The sequence below is a fragment of the Anomalospiza imberbis genome, chromosome 16 (assembly GCF_031753505.1).
Source record: "Anomalospiza imberbis isolate Cuckoo-Finch-1a 21T00152 chromosome 16, ASM3175350v1, whole genome shotgun sequence".
In the NCBI taxonomy this organism is placed as follows: Eukaryota; Metazoa; Chordata; class Aves; order Passeriformes; family Viduidae; genus Anomalospiza; species Anomalospiza imberbis.
In genome coordinates, this window is record NC_089696.1 from 12,425,530 (window position 1) to 12,441,162 (window position 15,633).

The 15,633-nt window shown below is 58.4% G+C and overlaps 1 protein-coding gene across 1 annotated transcript; it reads left to right on the top strand.

The window, feature by feature from the left end:
• Positions 1 to 870: 870 nt before the first annotated feature.
• LFNG (LFNG O-fucosylpeptide 3-beta-N-acetylglucosaminyltransferase) lies at positions 871 to 12,213 on the top strand. The gene is made up of 8 exons (XM_068207133.1): positions 871 to 1,323; positions 8,260 to 8,308; positions 9,138 to 9,237; positions 9,375 to 9,528; positions 9,619 to 9,704; positions 9,987 to 10,152; positions 10,376 to 10,461; positions 10,551 to 12,213. The coding sequence occupies exons 1-8, from the start codon at positions 928 to 930 to the stop codon at positions 10,615 to 10,617; spliced, it is 1,104 nt and encodes a 367-aa protein (XP_068063234.1). The 5' UTR covers positions 871 to 927; the 3' UTR covers positions 10,618 to 12,213.
• Positions 12,214 to 15,633: the final 3,420 nt, after the last annotated feature.

The window sequence follows — 15,633 nt, forward strand, 5'->3', positions numbered from 1 at the left end:
GCACATCCAAGACCGGATTTCAGCCCAATTTTCTCTTTCAGGCACCACATCTCCCACTGTCTGCCTGGAAAAAATGGTGTCTCATTTAACAAGCAATCATTATCATGATTAGTGATCACTGGGGGGCGAGGGGAGGGGGCTGCTTGGTACCTATGCAACATTTATTTTCAGATATCCCAGCACTCTGGGGTTATCCATCAGCTTCAAAGCACAGTGCTGTGCCCAGGACGAGGTTGGTCAAGTCTGGGAGCCTCTCCAGGTCTCCCTGAAGAAGGAATGAGAACAGACTTTCCTGGATCCCTGTCCCCAGATTTACCCAGCAGAATGGAGCTTGGTGGAAGTGAGAGGAGCGCTGTGGTTTTTGGGGGGGTTGGTGTGTTTGTTTTCAATTATGCTTTGCCTCACAGGAGACTGATGGGACAATGCCTGGAGTTTGGTCAGGCTGGTCAGCTTTCTGGAAACCTCTTGGACAGGGCTGTGAGAACATCTCGGTGCGGGGCTTTGGGCAGCCCGGGACGGGGAACGCACTCGCTGCTGCCGACAGAGCAGGAACGATGCTCCCAGCACGCTGGGGGCTACAGGGGACCAGAGCGTCCCCATCCCGGCTATCAGGGGAAAGGGAGGAGGCGGCACCGGCACCTTGCCCGCACCCAGCCGTGCGCTGCCGGCCGCGGGCACGGAGGGTAGAGCCCGGGACCGGGCAGGACGGGGCCGGCGGAGCCGGGACGCCTGTAGGGGCTGGCAGGGAGGACGCGGGGGTCGGAGGGGTGCGGGCGGTCCGCGGGCAGGGCCGGGCGGTGCCCACGCCCCGCGTGGGGCGGCCCCGGCTCCGTCCCTCCCCGGGCGGGGCGGGCGCGGTTTAAAGGCGGCGGCGCGGCGGGGGCCGGCGGTGGCGGCGGCGCGGAGAGGCGAGGAGCGGAGGCAAGGATGCTGAAGAGCTGCGGGAGGAAACTGCTCCTGTCCCTCGTGGGCTCCATGTTCACCTGCCTCCTGGTGCTCATGGTGGAGCCGCCGGGGAGGCCGGGGCTGGCCCGGGGGGAGGCCGGCGGGGCGCAGCGGGCGCTGCAGAGCCTGGGGGCGGCGGCGGCCGTGGCTCCCCCGGCGGCGCAGGGGCCGCCCGGGCTCCGCAGCTTCGCCGATTACTTCGGGCGGCTGAGCCGAGCGCGGCGGGAGCTGCCCCCAGCCCCGCCGAGCCCCCCAAGGCCGCCGGCCGAGGACATCTCCCCCCGCGATGTCTTCATCGCCGTCAAGACCACCAAGAAGTTTCACAAGGCGCGGCTAGAGCTGCTGCTCGACACCTGGATCTCCCGCAACCGCGACATGGTAAGGGATGGGGACAGGGATGGAGACGGGGCTGGTCCCCTCCGCTGGCCGGGATGGAGCGGCTCGGGACGGGCTGGAGCCCACGCTTCTCCGCCGCGGTCCTGGCCCTTCGTCTGTGCGATCCGGGTGGTGCCGTAACCCAGCAAATACCACCTGCCGTTCCCTCTTCCCCCACGTCGCTGAGCCGTGTGGTATTCCGAGGCTGGCTGGGCTGTTCTGCGGCCAACTGTGTTTTCGGGAGGGTGAAATGCAGCGTTACAGGGTGAGTGATGGAGAGAGCCCGACCTTGGCTCCTCACACTCAGAAGCCTCTCCAAACTCTGCTCCGGGGTCCTTTCCGCTGAGCACCTCCCATTGCAGAGCTGGTCTGGGTTGCTTTCGGCTGGTGAAACTGAGGCACGGTGTAGGGGTGCAGCCCAGCCTGTGGGTGCCACAGTCCGGGTCAGGCCCCTGCAGCGAGGTGCCTGAAGTTGTGCTGCTGGAAGGACACCCGGTTTATCAGCTCAGGGCTGGGAGAGTGCCGGGATGTGCTGAAGCTCTTGGACTCCTTGCAAGGGACTGGGCAGGACTGGAGTTGCTGGGAGCTCTTGTGGGTCTGCACCGGCTCACCCACACCGAGGCAGTTCCAGCGAGTCTGGTTCCTGACCTTACTGATGTCCTGCCCAGACTCCTGGCCGTCCCTTACTCTGTCCTTCTAGTACTGAAGCAAAATTCAAAAGGAAAAAAAAAAAAAAAAAAAAAGCTGTTTCCTTAGGAAATGTGCATTGCCATTTGCTCTTAAGACAGTTTTTCTACCCTTAGACAGCTTCCCAAAAGTAAGTTATGTCTGGTCCTAACCTTTTCTTCCTACTGTCTTCACGTGTTTCCTCCTGGCCTGGAACTCAGTTTCTTGCTTGCAAACTGTTTTCCTTGGAAATCTGGAGTGGCTGAGGGTGGAGGCCATGGGGGAAGGATTGACCTGCCCATACCCTCCTCACCCAAGTCTGCTGGACCTTGTGGGGTCTTGGCTCCTGCACTGTACCCCAAGAATTATATTGCTACTTTTTTCCCCTGTGAATTGTGGGGGGGGGGGGGGGGGGGGGGGGTTGTTTGTTTGGTTGGGTTTTTTTTTTTTTTTTTTTTTTTCTCAGATTTCCTGGGCTTGGCAGTGGATCTGCCACTTCTCCTTGGTCCAGTTATTTAATGGAAAGCTCTTTTATGCTCTGCTGTCACTGCGAGGGGGTGGTGAGTGGTGGTGGAGTGAAACGCTCTTTGAGCACCTACAGATGATCCTGGGAATGGCTGCTCTTTTTTTTCTTCTCCCTCTTGTGAGCTCCGGCTTTCTTCTAGGTTTTTTTTTTTGTGCTTCGTTTGTCCGTTTGGATTCCCAGAGCCCTAAGGCTCGGCTCTCACGCTGTCCCCCTGGGCAAGCTAACAAAGCCCCTTTTCTCCTGGCGCAGAGAAAAGGCTTCGCAGCCTCTTGTGTGGCACTTTCCATGGGAACGAGGGAGCCGGAGCCGGCCGTGTCCAGGTCAGGTTGCCTAGAGATGAGGGCCATGAAGCCAGGGGGGCCGCAGCCCGGCGAGGTGCCTGCCTGACAAGCCAAGCCGCTGAGTGACGGCTCTTGTACAGCACTTGAGGACAAGGAGCTGCCGAGAGAGCTGGAGGCAGCACGAACTCCTGCGGAGCAAAGCAGGGCAGCGGGGATGGGGGCACAGGGGATGAGGCCGTGCTGCTGGGGGTGATCGGCTCCGTTCTTCCCACGCCGGCACAGCCACTGTCCCTGGGAAGCTTTGAGGCAGCCTGGGCTTCCCCAAACTTGGCATCAGGTTGGGGTTTTTTTGCCTGCAGAGTGTGGGATTGGTGCTATGGGGCTCTTCTCTCTTCCTTCTCTGCAGTTCCTGCATATCTTCCTTGCCTGGCCCCCTGGTTTCCATCCCAGGACGGTGATTTGGTGGCAGCGGGGCACTGCCTTAGCTCAAACGTCTCTCTTGGTCTGAGTCAGGCCTGTCTCTGCTCATCCTCACTATGGGTTTCACTAACGGTGCTCAGGCATGTGAGCTGCCTCGCCAACGTGGGGAAGTTCCTGCTCAAGGGCTGAGAATCTCCTTTGCCTGATGCTGGGTCTCTTTCTCCTGATCGCCTCTCACTCAAACTTCAGCCTCCCTCTGGCTGTTCATTAGCCAGGCAGGAGGGATGCAGACACTGCTGGGAAGGGGTTAAATCCAGCAGGTAGCTCCTGCCTGGGCCCTGGCAGATAGGGGGAACAGCCATTGTGTCCTTCCTTGGCTGTTCTTTGTTCTGCCCACAATAGTCCCTGTTTCCTGCCCTCTGTCACCTCCAAGACACTGCAAAGGGCACCCCCTTCTCCTTCCTGCCTCTCTGCATAGGGAGAGCACATCCCTATTCTCTTCTAAATCTCCTCTTTGGGTTGCTCAATCCAGGCCGGACAAGCTGCTTTTGGAGAACAGTTACGGCTTTTCCCCTCTTTACTTTGGGGAGAGTTTCCAGCAGTCTCAGTATCCTTAGGATGCTGCAGTGCGGGCTGGAGAAACTCTGCGCTTGAAAGGAAGGAGAGGGGGGAGGAAAATGGCCATTAAGCAGAAACCCTGGACAGGAGCAAGTCCAAATCCAACTCTTTCTTGCCGAGTCGGGTGACTTGCAGCGGCAGAGTCGCCAAAGACACCTCTGCTGCCCCTGGGGTTACCCTGAAGGCGGCTGGGTGTCCCTGGGGTACCGCAGAGGCATCCAGGCAGCTCGGCACACGCCTCGGAGCCCGCGAGGGCTCCAGCCCCCGCCGCCGTCCCGGCAACGTGGGATCCGCTGGCTGCGTCCCGCTCGGCGGCGCGGTAATTGCAGCCTTTGAAAAATTCCTGCTCTCGGGGCAAAGCGAGCGGTTTGCCTTCCAAAGAGCACGCTCCTCTGATGGCGGCTCCCAAATTTCTCTAGCACCTTGGCCAGGGTCCCCACCCACACGCTGGAGTGCGCTGGCGTGCGAGTCTCACTTGCACTCCCACCAGAGCGGCTGAGACCAGGGGACCGCTCGTCCCAAACCAGCTCCGCGGTGCAGCTGCCTCCCCCCAGCCCTGGGCGGTGTGCCAGGGCCTGCTGAGCATTGATGAACTCGGATCGTGTGTGAGGGTCCCTCCCTGCTGTCCCCCGGGGCAGCCTGTGTGAGTTTAAGGGGTGGGAGCCCCTTAATTGCCTGTCCCAAACGATGCTGCTGTCCCTGCCCATAAAAGCCCTGGAGCCGGTGAGCGGCGCGTGGAGCACCAGGCGGGAGGGTGGGGGACCTTTGCCACACAATGAGCTCATTGTTTGTGAGGAGGTTATTAAAAAATTATAACATTTAAAATTACAGTGGAGGATTCTTCCTCTTGCTGAAAGGAGCAGGGGGAGGAAGGGCCCGCGGCCCTGCAAGCCCCTTCACTGCCTCTGCAGGTCCCAGCCCTGGGATCCTGTGCCAGCACAGACCTGCCCCTGGTCCTGGGGAAAGCCACCACCATGGGCTGGGGCTGCTGGCACCCTGTCATTGCAGGGACATCGCCATCACACTGCTCCCAACTTGGTGAAGAGGGGTGGGGATTTTCCCCCCTAAACCCTGAGGCTGGAGGGAAAGGAAGAACATTTGCTGTGGGGATACAAAGCTGGGCAGCTGTGGCAGCATCCTGACCTGCTCCAGAGCCCCTCACCCAGCTGGAGACTGAGCTCCCCCCAACCAGCACTTCTTGCTGCCTCCTTTCCTTTGCACCCAAGTGGGGCAGCTGTGAAAAGGGTACTGGAGTGCTCCATCCTCTCCCAGCATGGGGAAGTGAGATGTGGCACAGGCTCAGGATTTGTGCACTACAGGGCCACGGGGTGCCTGCCTGGCCGAGGTTCCCCTTTTGGTGGCTGTGCTGGTGGGATGGTGGCAGGCATGGGGTATGCTGAGAGTGTGTCACCCTGGGAAGTCACAGAACCCCTCAGCCAGGCAGCACAGCGAGGGCCACGATGACCCCGGGGTGGCCTTGGCTGGTGGGACAACTTGTGCAGCACCCAGCGATGAGCAACCCACGAGCTCCAGCAGCGCAGGGGAAATGAGTCACCCTGAAAGGAGAAATGAAGGGGAGGAAAGGAAAAAAAATAAAAAGAGCCCTCCCCAAGGGTGAGGAAGAGGCAGTGGGGGGCTGCCGGCGGCTGCCTGGCTCCTGGCAGGCAGCTGGGGGGGCTGACCCCGTTCTGGCCACGGGGATCCCGGGTGCCGCTCAGTCCTGGCCGCGGGGCCGTGCATTGTGCGGGGCTGCGAGGAGCGCTGGCAGCTATTGTTCAGCAGGGATTTGGCATCCTGTGTTTCTTGAAGCTGCAGTTCTGAGAACAATGAGGTTTCCTGCAGGGGCTGGGGGGTGCAGCGGGCCCTTCCTCTCTTGCACCCTGCAGGAAAAGTTACTGGGGGGGTGGTCCAAGAGGTCCTTGCACCCCTCGATGCTGTGTCTGGCACAGGAGCCAAGTGGGAGAGAGGTGGCTGTAAGGGCTGGGAGTGCTTTCTGGCCCTGCTGGGTCTGGAGGTGGTGGTTTACAGGTGACAGCTCAAGGATGTTGGCTGCAGTGTCCATTTTCACCACTATAAACTAGACGCTGCCCTCACGTCTGGCATCCCGCTTGGGAGATGCCAAAGGTGGACTCGTGTTTTTCACTTGTTCTCATCCTTTCCTGGCCTATTCCCTCCCAGGCTTGGCTGTCACCTCTGCTTCTCTCCCCTGTAGCCCCAGGTAAAGGGCCATGCAGGCAGGGTGCATGTCCCATCCAAGAAACACAAATTAATTACAAAATTAATTTAAAAAATGAGGCCTTTAATTGTTTTCGTTGTAATCGAATGTCATGGTGGGGTTGGGAGGGATGTGGAAAACCTGTGAGGCCCAGTAGGTGCCCACATGGGGTGACTTGCAGCTGTGTGCCCCTGTCCCAGTCCCTGAGGTGCCACCTGGTCCACCCGCACCAGGAATATTACAGGGATGTGTGTGGGGAGAGGCCGAGGGGAGATGCCTGGGTAGGATGAAATGTTTCGGTGCAGGCGAGTAATAAACAATTGTCCCTGTGGTCTATTTATAGAGGCTGAGTGCAGGATTAGTTGTGGGGTTATTTTTGGAGCAGCTGAAGGCAGTTGCTGGACGGCGCTTCTGAGCTACTCAAGCAAACATTTTCTGTCTTGCCTGTGCACAGGCTGTGTGCTCCATGCCCCCCCACCAGCGAGGCTGAAACCTGGCCTGGAGTGCCAACCCCCCTGTGTGATGGGGGTGTCCCAGGCATCCTTGGATGCTGTCCTGCTGCCCTGGTTCAATTTGTACCCCAAGCAGTTGCCTGACCCCTCCCTGAGCACCTGGAGAAATGGGGACCAGCAGCTGTACCCCGAGTTGGTTGGGGTGACACCCCTTCCTCTACACGCAGCACTGAGCTTGTGCCACCCCAGCAGTGACGTGTCCATGGAGACACAGCAACCACGGGCATCCTGGGCCCTGCAGCTGATGTGTCCCTGTCCCCCAGCTGTCCCCTCCTCACCGGTGCTTCCCCATCCCCTTTGCTCAGAGCCTTCCTGACCTCCGTCCCTCCCCACAAGCCAGGCTGCACAGCAGGCTGTGCATTTGTGAGAACTTGCCTTCCCACCCCCTCCATCATTTTTTCCCCCCCACTTTTTCTTTTCTCCTTTTCAAGCCCCAGAGGTCACTTGTAGCCCCGTCCCCTCCCATTGAGCCTCACTGCAGCTCCGGGCTCTCCCCACCAGCCCCGGCTGGGGACCTGAGCAAACAGGGCCGGGTTAACCACTGCAGCTGTATGCTAATGACGGCTGCCCGCTTAACTCTCCTCGCTGAGTAAAGTCAACCCCGCTATTGTACCCAGCTCCTCAAACAAGCCACAAAACCCCAGCGCGTTCCCGGGGCCGGCTGCGGGGTGGCACCCGATTTCCAGCTCACTTGTAATTCATCATCCCCAGCGCTCCATCGTCCCCCCTCTGCTGCCTCCTGCCTTTCCCCCCAGCCCTTTTGTCTTTCTTCCTTTGCCCTTTTGTGCACGTCTGGTTTTTAATAGCGCTTGGCAGCTGGTTGTGGTTTCTCTCCTCCAGCTTTGTTTGCTGCCCGCTGATTGATGGCAATGCCTTTCCCACCCCCTGCTCTCTCCTCCTGCTTCTCGTCCTTCCCCAAATCCCAGGCCCAGAGCAGCCCCTCCAGTCCTCCTTCCTGGGTGACATATGCCAGGAATTAGCTGTGTAAATAGAGGAGTGCAGCCGGGCAGGCAGCTCAGGGACCCAGGGAGGCGGTTGGGTGCTGCCTGGCACCGTGGGATTGTGCTGGGATGGGACAGTGGGGAACCATCCCCTCCTCGAGGCTGGCAAGTGGCACTCACTGGCACCGTCTCAGCCCCCTTGGGTAGGACACAGGGAGCAGAGAGGAGGCGTGGAGGTATTGTGCAAGTGGCCAAGGACAGCCACGTGCTGTTGACACAGGTGGGGGATGCGGTTGGGAGTCGGCGCCACGGGCAAACACACCTGCCTGGGCGGCTGCTCCGGCACCCCCGGCCACGCGCGCCGGCTCACGGCTGAAATCCCTGCTCAGATCAGGCCGCGCTCTGCACCTGCTCCCTTCCATGCCCCTGCCTCCCCTTGTGCTGGGGACAGCCCCTGTGGCCCCCAGCACCTCCCTGCCAGCTGCTGCCCCGTGCAAAAGGCAGGAGGACGGGGATGCTCTGTGTGGGGGCTGGGGTTTGCTCCCAAGGGGAGCTCAGCACCCATCCAGGTCTGAAGCTGGGCGTGTTGTGTGGCTGCCTGGCTCTCCAGTGCCACTTGGGGCTTTGACAAGGGGGAAGAAGTCACCGTCAGCTTCCTGGAGGAACTGATCCCAGCTGCTGCCCAGGGGTGCTGTGTCACACCCAGAGCCACATGGTCTCAGCCCCTTGGTCCTCAGAGGTGCCTTGTCTTCTCTTTCAGACCTTCATCTTCACTGACGGGGAGGATGAGGAGCTGAAGAAGCAAGCACGTGAGTCTGTGGCTCTTGTTCCTTTGTGTGTGTGACCTGGCCAGGTCCCCTGAAAAACTCCCACCTGTGGAGCATGGTTGCTTGGGGCCTGCCCTGGGAACTCTGAAAAAGCCCTGCCACAGGAACGTGGGTTGAGAATGACACAATTTGTTTCACTGATGATGCTTAAAGCACCCTCTGCCTGGGAGCCCCGTCTGGGGGCATGTTTACTTCCCACTCAGCCCAGCCCATCCCCTGCATGGTGCTGCTGGGGATCACAGTAACAGGGTGGGGTCCCTTTGCACCACTTTGTCCCTGGGGTGAGTTGGGATTGGTGGCAATGCAGACAGGGTTTCATGGGAGCATTTTCCGGGCTGGGGTCAGCGTGGTCTATTCTCCCCATGCAAATGACTCCTTTTCAGGCTGGGAAGTGATTGCCTTTGAGCTGGGCAAGAAAAATAGGGCAGGATTTTTGCTACCATGTCCTGGGCAAGCTCAAGGCTCACAGACACCCCTTCACCCCCAGGATGGCTGGTGCACCCTGGGCAAGGTGATGTGGGGTGGCATCATGCTTAAGATGTGGATAGGGCTGATCTACGGTGCATCTGCTGCATCCACATTCCTTATTCATCCCTTCCCTTCTCTCACATGGACAAAAAAGACATTCCCCCAAAAATCCATCATTTGCCCAAAACAACAACTATGTGGGTCACTGAGCATCGGGATCATCCATGAGTTTCCGTCCCCCTGGCACACCTGGGACATGTGTGGTGAAGTGTCACTGTTTGAGTGTGTGGGGAGGTGTGGGATGCACCAATGCTGAGTTTTCACCCCTCTTTTTTCCCTGCAGGAAACGTCATCAACACCAACTGCTCGGCTGCCCACAGCCGCCAGGCGCTGTCCTGCAAGATGGCCGTGGAGTACGACAAGTTCATCGAGTCTGGCAGAAAGTAAGCGGAGCCCGGGGCTGCGGTGGGGGATGACAGGGCTGAAGGTGCAAAGAGAGACCATTTGTGGTTTTGGGGTTGTACCTCAGCATGGGGATGGGCATCTGCCCTGGGTGGGTGTGACACTGCTGTCACTGCAGGTGGTTCTGCCACGTGGACGATGACAACTACGTGAACGTGCGGATGCTGGTGAAGCTGCTCTCCAGCTACCTCCACACACAGGACATCTACATCGGGAAGCCCAGCCTGGACCGGCCCATCCAGGCTACAGAGAGGATCAGCGAGAACAAGATGGTGAGTATGGGGAGCGTTTGGGGCTGGTTTAATTTGGGCTGCGTGGAGAAGGAGCTGTTGTCTCACTGCGTTGGTTCCCCTCTCTCGCAGCATCCTGTGCATTTCTGGTTTGCTACGGGTGGAGCAGGGTTCTGTATCAGCCGGGGGCTGGCACTGAAGATGAGCCCTTGGGCCAGGTAAGAACATTGGCACTGCACTCCCAGGGGGAATCTTCGTGGTCCCCAGGGCACAGAGAGGTGACATTTTTGGGGATGGGTGCTGGACCATGTCCCACAACCTTTCTCTCTTTGCCTTCTGGGAGTGTCTTCAGGGAGCTTGGAAACAAGCTGGGAAGGGTTTCAGTTCCCCCAAAATGACTTTTAATCAGAGCTGGGCACCCACTGGCCAAGCCCAGAAACCCACAGGGTGCCCACATCCCCTGGGCTTTGCTCCTCTGCAGCCCCTCTCTCTCCCCACAGTGGGGGTCACTTCATGAGCACTGCAGAGAAGATCCGCCTGCCTGACGACTGCACCATCGGCTACATCATCGAGTCCGTGCTGGGCGTGAAGCTCATCAGGAGCAACCTCTTCCACTCCCACCTGGAGAACCTCCACCAGGTGCCCAAGTCGGAGATCCACAAACAGGTACCTCAAGTTGTCACCTAAACATTGGGCATCAAGGCTAAGATACTGATTGATGTGTGACCAAAAGAGCAGAGGGGAAAAGCCCCATGGGCCTATCACTGTGGGGTGATACAAAGTGTCACTGGAGGCTTTGGGAAATGGGGCGAATTTTGCAGCTCCCCTTTCCTCTGCTTGATCCTTACGGCCATGTCGGCCACTTCACCCCTCTGTGCTTGCCCCCCAGGTGACACTGAGCTATGGCATGTTCGAAAACAAGCGCAACTCCATCCACATGAAGGGAGCCTTCTCTGTCGAGGAGGACCCATCCAGGTGAGCTGGGGGCCCCGTTCCCCCCAAACCGGGCTGCCGTGGGGCCGCCACCATGCCGTGCTCAGCTTTGCTCCTCTCCTCCTCCTCAGGTTCCGCTCTGTGCACTGCCTGCTGTACCCTGACACGCCGTGGTGCCCCACCAACATGGTTTACTAGGAGGTGCACGTGCCCTCCAACCTCGTCCCGAGTTTCCCCGGTATCCGACGGGCGTGCGGGACCTGCGTGCGGGTGTGTCGGTCCGGCCTCGCCGCGAGGCGGACGGACGGACGTCGTTGCTGTGGTATTGCACAGTGTGTGTGTACTGAAGGCTGCTGTGCGGCCCCTTGACCCCTGCCCTGCCTGCCTGGCTGCCCGTGCCCGCTGCCTGGTCCGGCCGGGATGGTGGAGAGGGACGGGAACTGAGCACTTAACCGCCGGGCACCCCGCGGCTGGCGGGCCCCACGCCATGCGTGGGGAGCGGCCGCAGCGCGGGGCCCTGCCCCACCCCGGGCTTGCTTCTCCTTGATGTTTTTTTTTCCTTTCAAATGTTAAGTTTTTTTGGTGTGTTCTTCCATTCTTTGCATCTACCCCCCAGCCAGCTCCCATAACCCCTCACCCAGCCCATCCTCTCTCCCAGTCCCAAAATCTCAGCAGCGAAGCTCTGGCTCCCAGTTCGGATGAGGGGTCCCTGTGAGTTCTGCTCCCTGGCTCGGCAGGCAGGCACAGCAGGCAAGAGGTGGGCAGGGGAAGCCTCTGGCCATGGCAATGGCTCCTCCGGGGTCCTGCAAAGCTGCTGGGTGCTCCACAGTCTCACTGGAGGGAGACAGGGGGGTGGCTGGGAGCCGGTGTTGGTGTTAACTCCATTTCCCAGAGCTCCCCCATCACGGGTGAAGCGCTGCCGGCAGCATCGGTGGGTGAACTATTTAGAGACTGGTGTAAAAATTCTTTATAATTACAGGTGTGGGAGGAGGGATTTTCCAGAGCTGCTGCAGTGGGGTGGGCACCGTGTTTGTCCAGGGTCTCCCTCCAGTGCTGCTCGGGCAGCCCTGCAGCTCTGCAAAGGAACACCTCGAGGTCTGCCCGGGGGCTGTGTGGGTGTCCCCTGTGGAGCCAGAGCATCCTCCAGCCTTCCCTGGCTGTGGGTGCTGCCCAGGAGGCACCTGACCAGCTGGGTACCTGCCACAGGCAGGCAGCATCTCCCAAGCCTCCCATTGTGCTCTCCCTGATGGAGAACGATTTATCCAGGGAGGGAGAGGGACCCCGCATCCTCCGAGAGCTGCCCTGCCTGCCAACACCAGCCCTCTCTCTGCCCCTGGGCCGAGCCAGAGCTGAACATTTCCAACTTGAAGCTGAGTGAAAATAGCCCATAATGGGTGTGTTGTAAATATGTTATTGAGCCAGTATTTTTTTTACTGTGCCTTTTTTTTTAAGAAAAAAAAAAACACATTGAGAAATATGTAGATTTTAAAATGCTTTTTATACATTTTCTGTGGATCAGAAAAAGAAAAATCCCCGACCTTTGATAATCTGTTTAAGAAAGAAAAAAAAAATTGCGATGTCTTGTAACTATCTCTTACCTTAATTTATATGTTCCAGTATCTGGAATGTCACTCTGTGCTTTCTGTAACTAGGATGTGTTTAAAGCAATAGATGTGGGAAGGGGAACCAGCATGGACAGTGTGTTCTCAGGGACCTGAACCTGATTGCTGCCACGGGGTTCCCGTGGGAGCGGTCACCAATAAAGCGGCTTTTTTGCTGACCACAGTCACCTGGTCCGGGCTCCTGCGTCTCTTTATGGATGTGCTGCTCTGAACACCCCTTGATCCCCTGCAGATCTTCTCACCTCTGGCCGAGCTCTCAGGGATGCTCTGAGGAGGGGCTGCGCCTCCATCCCTTTTTCCCACGGGTACTGGGATCCTGCTGGCCATTTGCATCCCAGGGTGTGAGGGTCCTCTCCTCCTTCCCCTTCCCAAAAGGCTCGGGCAGGGCTTGGCACCTCAGGGCTGGTTTTTCCCAGGCTCAGGGGTGGGAGGGAGGCGGTGGGGATGAGGTGAGAGCCGGTTGTTAGCAGGGTGTTGTTAACAGCCGGCGGGCAGGCGTGTGCGTGGGAAGGTTGGGGGCTGCGGGGGAGGAGGAGCCCCTTCCCCCCCAGCCCTCCCCTCACCCTCTCCACCACAGTTTCAGCCAACACTGAGCATCCACCTGCCAGAAACAAGCCCCAGCTTTCATGGGCTGTGGAGATAGCCTAAGATCTGCCCCTCCACTCCCCAAACCAGTCCTGTTTGTGCCACTGGTACCAGCTTCCACCTATGCCATCCCCTCCTCCTCGCCTTCCTGCAGAGCCAGCACCCTTTCTTTATTTTTTTTTTTTTTTTCTTTTCGAGGCACACTTACTTACTTCACAGTTTCGCTTGAATCTCTGGGTTATCAAGGGTTGGCCCTGCTAAAAATACAGCCTGGCAGGAAATCGGTGTGTGCTGAAGCAGCCACCCCTCCTCCCAACCCCCTCACCCTTCAGACAGCCACAAAAATCAAAAGTCCCCCAGCCCCTGCAGCCCTGGGTGAGGTGGGGCTCTGGCTGAGAGTGTGTCACCTCGGAGAACCAGCATTGCCTGGACCCGGCCACCCCAAAAACTGCCCTGGAGGAAGGGCAGGGTGGATGGCCAGCAGTGCTGCCTTCCCCCAGCTGCCTGGGGCCAGGGATGGTGTGCTGGGTGCAGGATCTGGTGCCCCTCAGGCCTCCTCTGGTGCAGGGTCAGCAAAGGGACCTGCGTCAAGCGCAGGAAGCTGTGACACCGAGCCCCATCTGCTCCCCCACGAGTTTTCCTATTGCTCACAGGCTGCGGTTTTGGCAGCGTGGGCACTTCCCAGCAGTGGTGCTGTCACCCTCACTGAGCCTGACCCTCCCCTGCACCCCAGACAGGACGGGGAGATGTGGGTTAAGTGCCCGTCGAGGTGCTGGGCAGCCAGGGGCTGTGGCTTGGGGTTGGGATGCTGCTGCAAGGAATAGGAGCCCCTGGCAGAGGTAAAGGCTGGGGGGATGCTGGGCATGGTGCAACTCCTTGATGTGGCTTAAAAAGTAGAATAAACACAAATTAAAAAATAAAGTTGCAAATAAAATAAAATAATAAAATAAAATGAAATGTACCCCACTGAGTCTTCAGGAGTGGGGGAAGGCAGCTCACCAGCCTTCCAGTTTGTCTCCCACCAGGCTCCCAGCCTCTCCCTCCTCCTTTCCCTACTCGTGGGCTGAAAAGTAAATAAATACAGGCATTAATAAACAAAAGGAAAACAAAAGCAAAGCCTGCTGCTCTCGCATACTTGGCAGACTCCGCAGGCCAGGCCGCTTTCATCTGCACCCCGGCGCTGGTGTGGGACGTCCTGTTTACTCTCGCCTGCTTGAGGCAGCTGATAAGGCAGCTGTACCTTTTGGAGAGTCTGGTGTGTGGTGATGGGGTGGGGACAAGCCAGGCTTGTTGGGGACACTGCCTCTATGGAGGGGCTGCTGCTGTGGACAGCACTGTGCCCAAGGGATGCTCCAGCACCGTGCCTGGCTAAAGGCTTTCCCCGTTTCTGGGTGGTTGCAACATCGAGGGCAGAGAGTAACACACTGGTTTAGTCCTTTTTGCTGTTTCCAACCTCCTTTTTTTTGGTTTAATTTGCATTTGGGTCACTTGCAGTCCCAGACTTTGTGTGAGTCACTGTGTTCCCAGCCTGGCTGTGGGGACTTTCACCAGGGACCCTGTGCAGGCGATGGGACGAACACCCATCCTGGTACTGAGAGCAGCGAGAAGTACTTGAGAACTGGGGTGGGAGGGCAGTGGTAGGAGACAACAAAACTTGTGTGAATTGGCTCCAAGAGCCACTTCCAGCTGCTTTGGCCCAGAAAACTGGAATATTTTTGGGAAATGAACATAAAAGCATCCGAATTGCAGGGCCTGAGCGATGCATGCAGCTGCAGCTTTGGGAGTTGCCTGTCCCAGTGCTGGGTGGGAGAGTGCTGGGACCCCCGTGGGGGCATGATCTACATCCCACCACCTCTGTGCAGCTGGAGGTGATTTAATCCACCACCAGCACTGTCTGCCTTGGAGCGAAGGGCTGCAAAGCCCTGCAGCAGAGAGTGATGGCTGAGGGATGGCCGAGACTCAGCACGGCGATGTGCAGAGTAGCTCTCAACCACTGCCCCTTTATTTTTTTCATCCTTCTACTATTTCCCACCCCTGTATAACATGCAGGTGGTTAAAATAAACAACCCAAAAGCCCTACAAAGTTTATTTTTCCCTTCCTCGCTTTTAAGATCAGCCTTGAATCTATCAAAACCAATCCCCCTTGCCCCAGAGCTCCCAGCAACCGATGTTTCTGCTCTGCCTCAGCTGCCCAGTGGGGCCAGTTCTGCTGCTGTAGCCATTTGGCAAGCCAAGAGTGGAGGAGGAGATAAATTGAGCATCTCAAGAGCATCTGGAAACACTTCCCACGGCACTGCCAGATGAGATCTGCGAAGCCACAGCATCACTGAACAGCCCCGCTCCCAACCCCTCCTTCCTCCTCCTCAGTGGGTGTGTCCCCCTTCAGCCCCCACCAAACCACGGTGCTTTCACCAGGGAAACAGCGCTGGGTTTGTGCCTGTCCACAGTGAGGACAGGGACCTGAAGCAGCAGTGACACTGCAGCAGTGTCACCACCGTGTCAGCACTGGGTGATGCTCCAGCCGTGTCCTCAGCAGCCTGGTGAGCCCCCCTTATTTAGGGTGGCTGTTGAGTTAGGGAGCCCTTGGGCAGCAGGGGCCATTCTGGCTCCCTGATGGGTAAAGCCATGCACAGGCCCTAGAGCTGGTGTGTTTGGAACAGATCAGGAGTGGCCGGGTGATTTACGGGGTGCAAGCGCCAGGTTCCGTGAGGTTTGCCTGGTGGGAAGAGGAAGCGGGTGGGAGAAGCACCAGCATCTGCAACACCTCGCTGTGAGCAGGGAGCTGTGCTTCTTCCCACTTCCCTCCACGGACTGGGAAGGATTGAAAACTCCCTGAGCAGGGATTTTTGCTGAGGTCATGGTGAGAAACACCACCTGCTCCTGGCAGAGCCGAGGCAAACGGTCCCAGCAGCAACGGAGACCCCAGCTGCAGAAGGAAAAGCCCTCTGCTCCTGCCACCATCCATCCCCTCTCCACCCCGCAGCAGCACGAAGGCACAGCAGTGCGA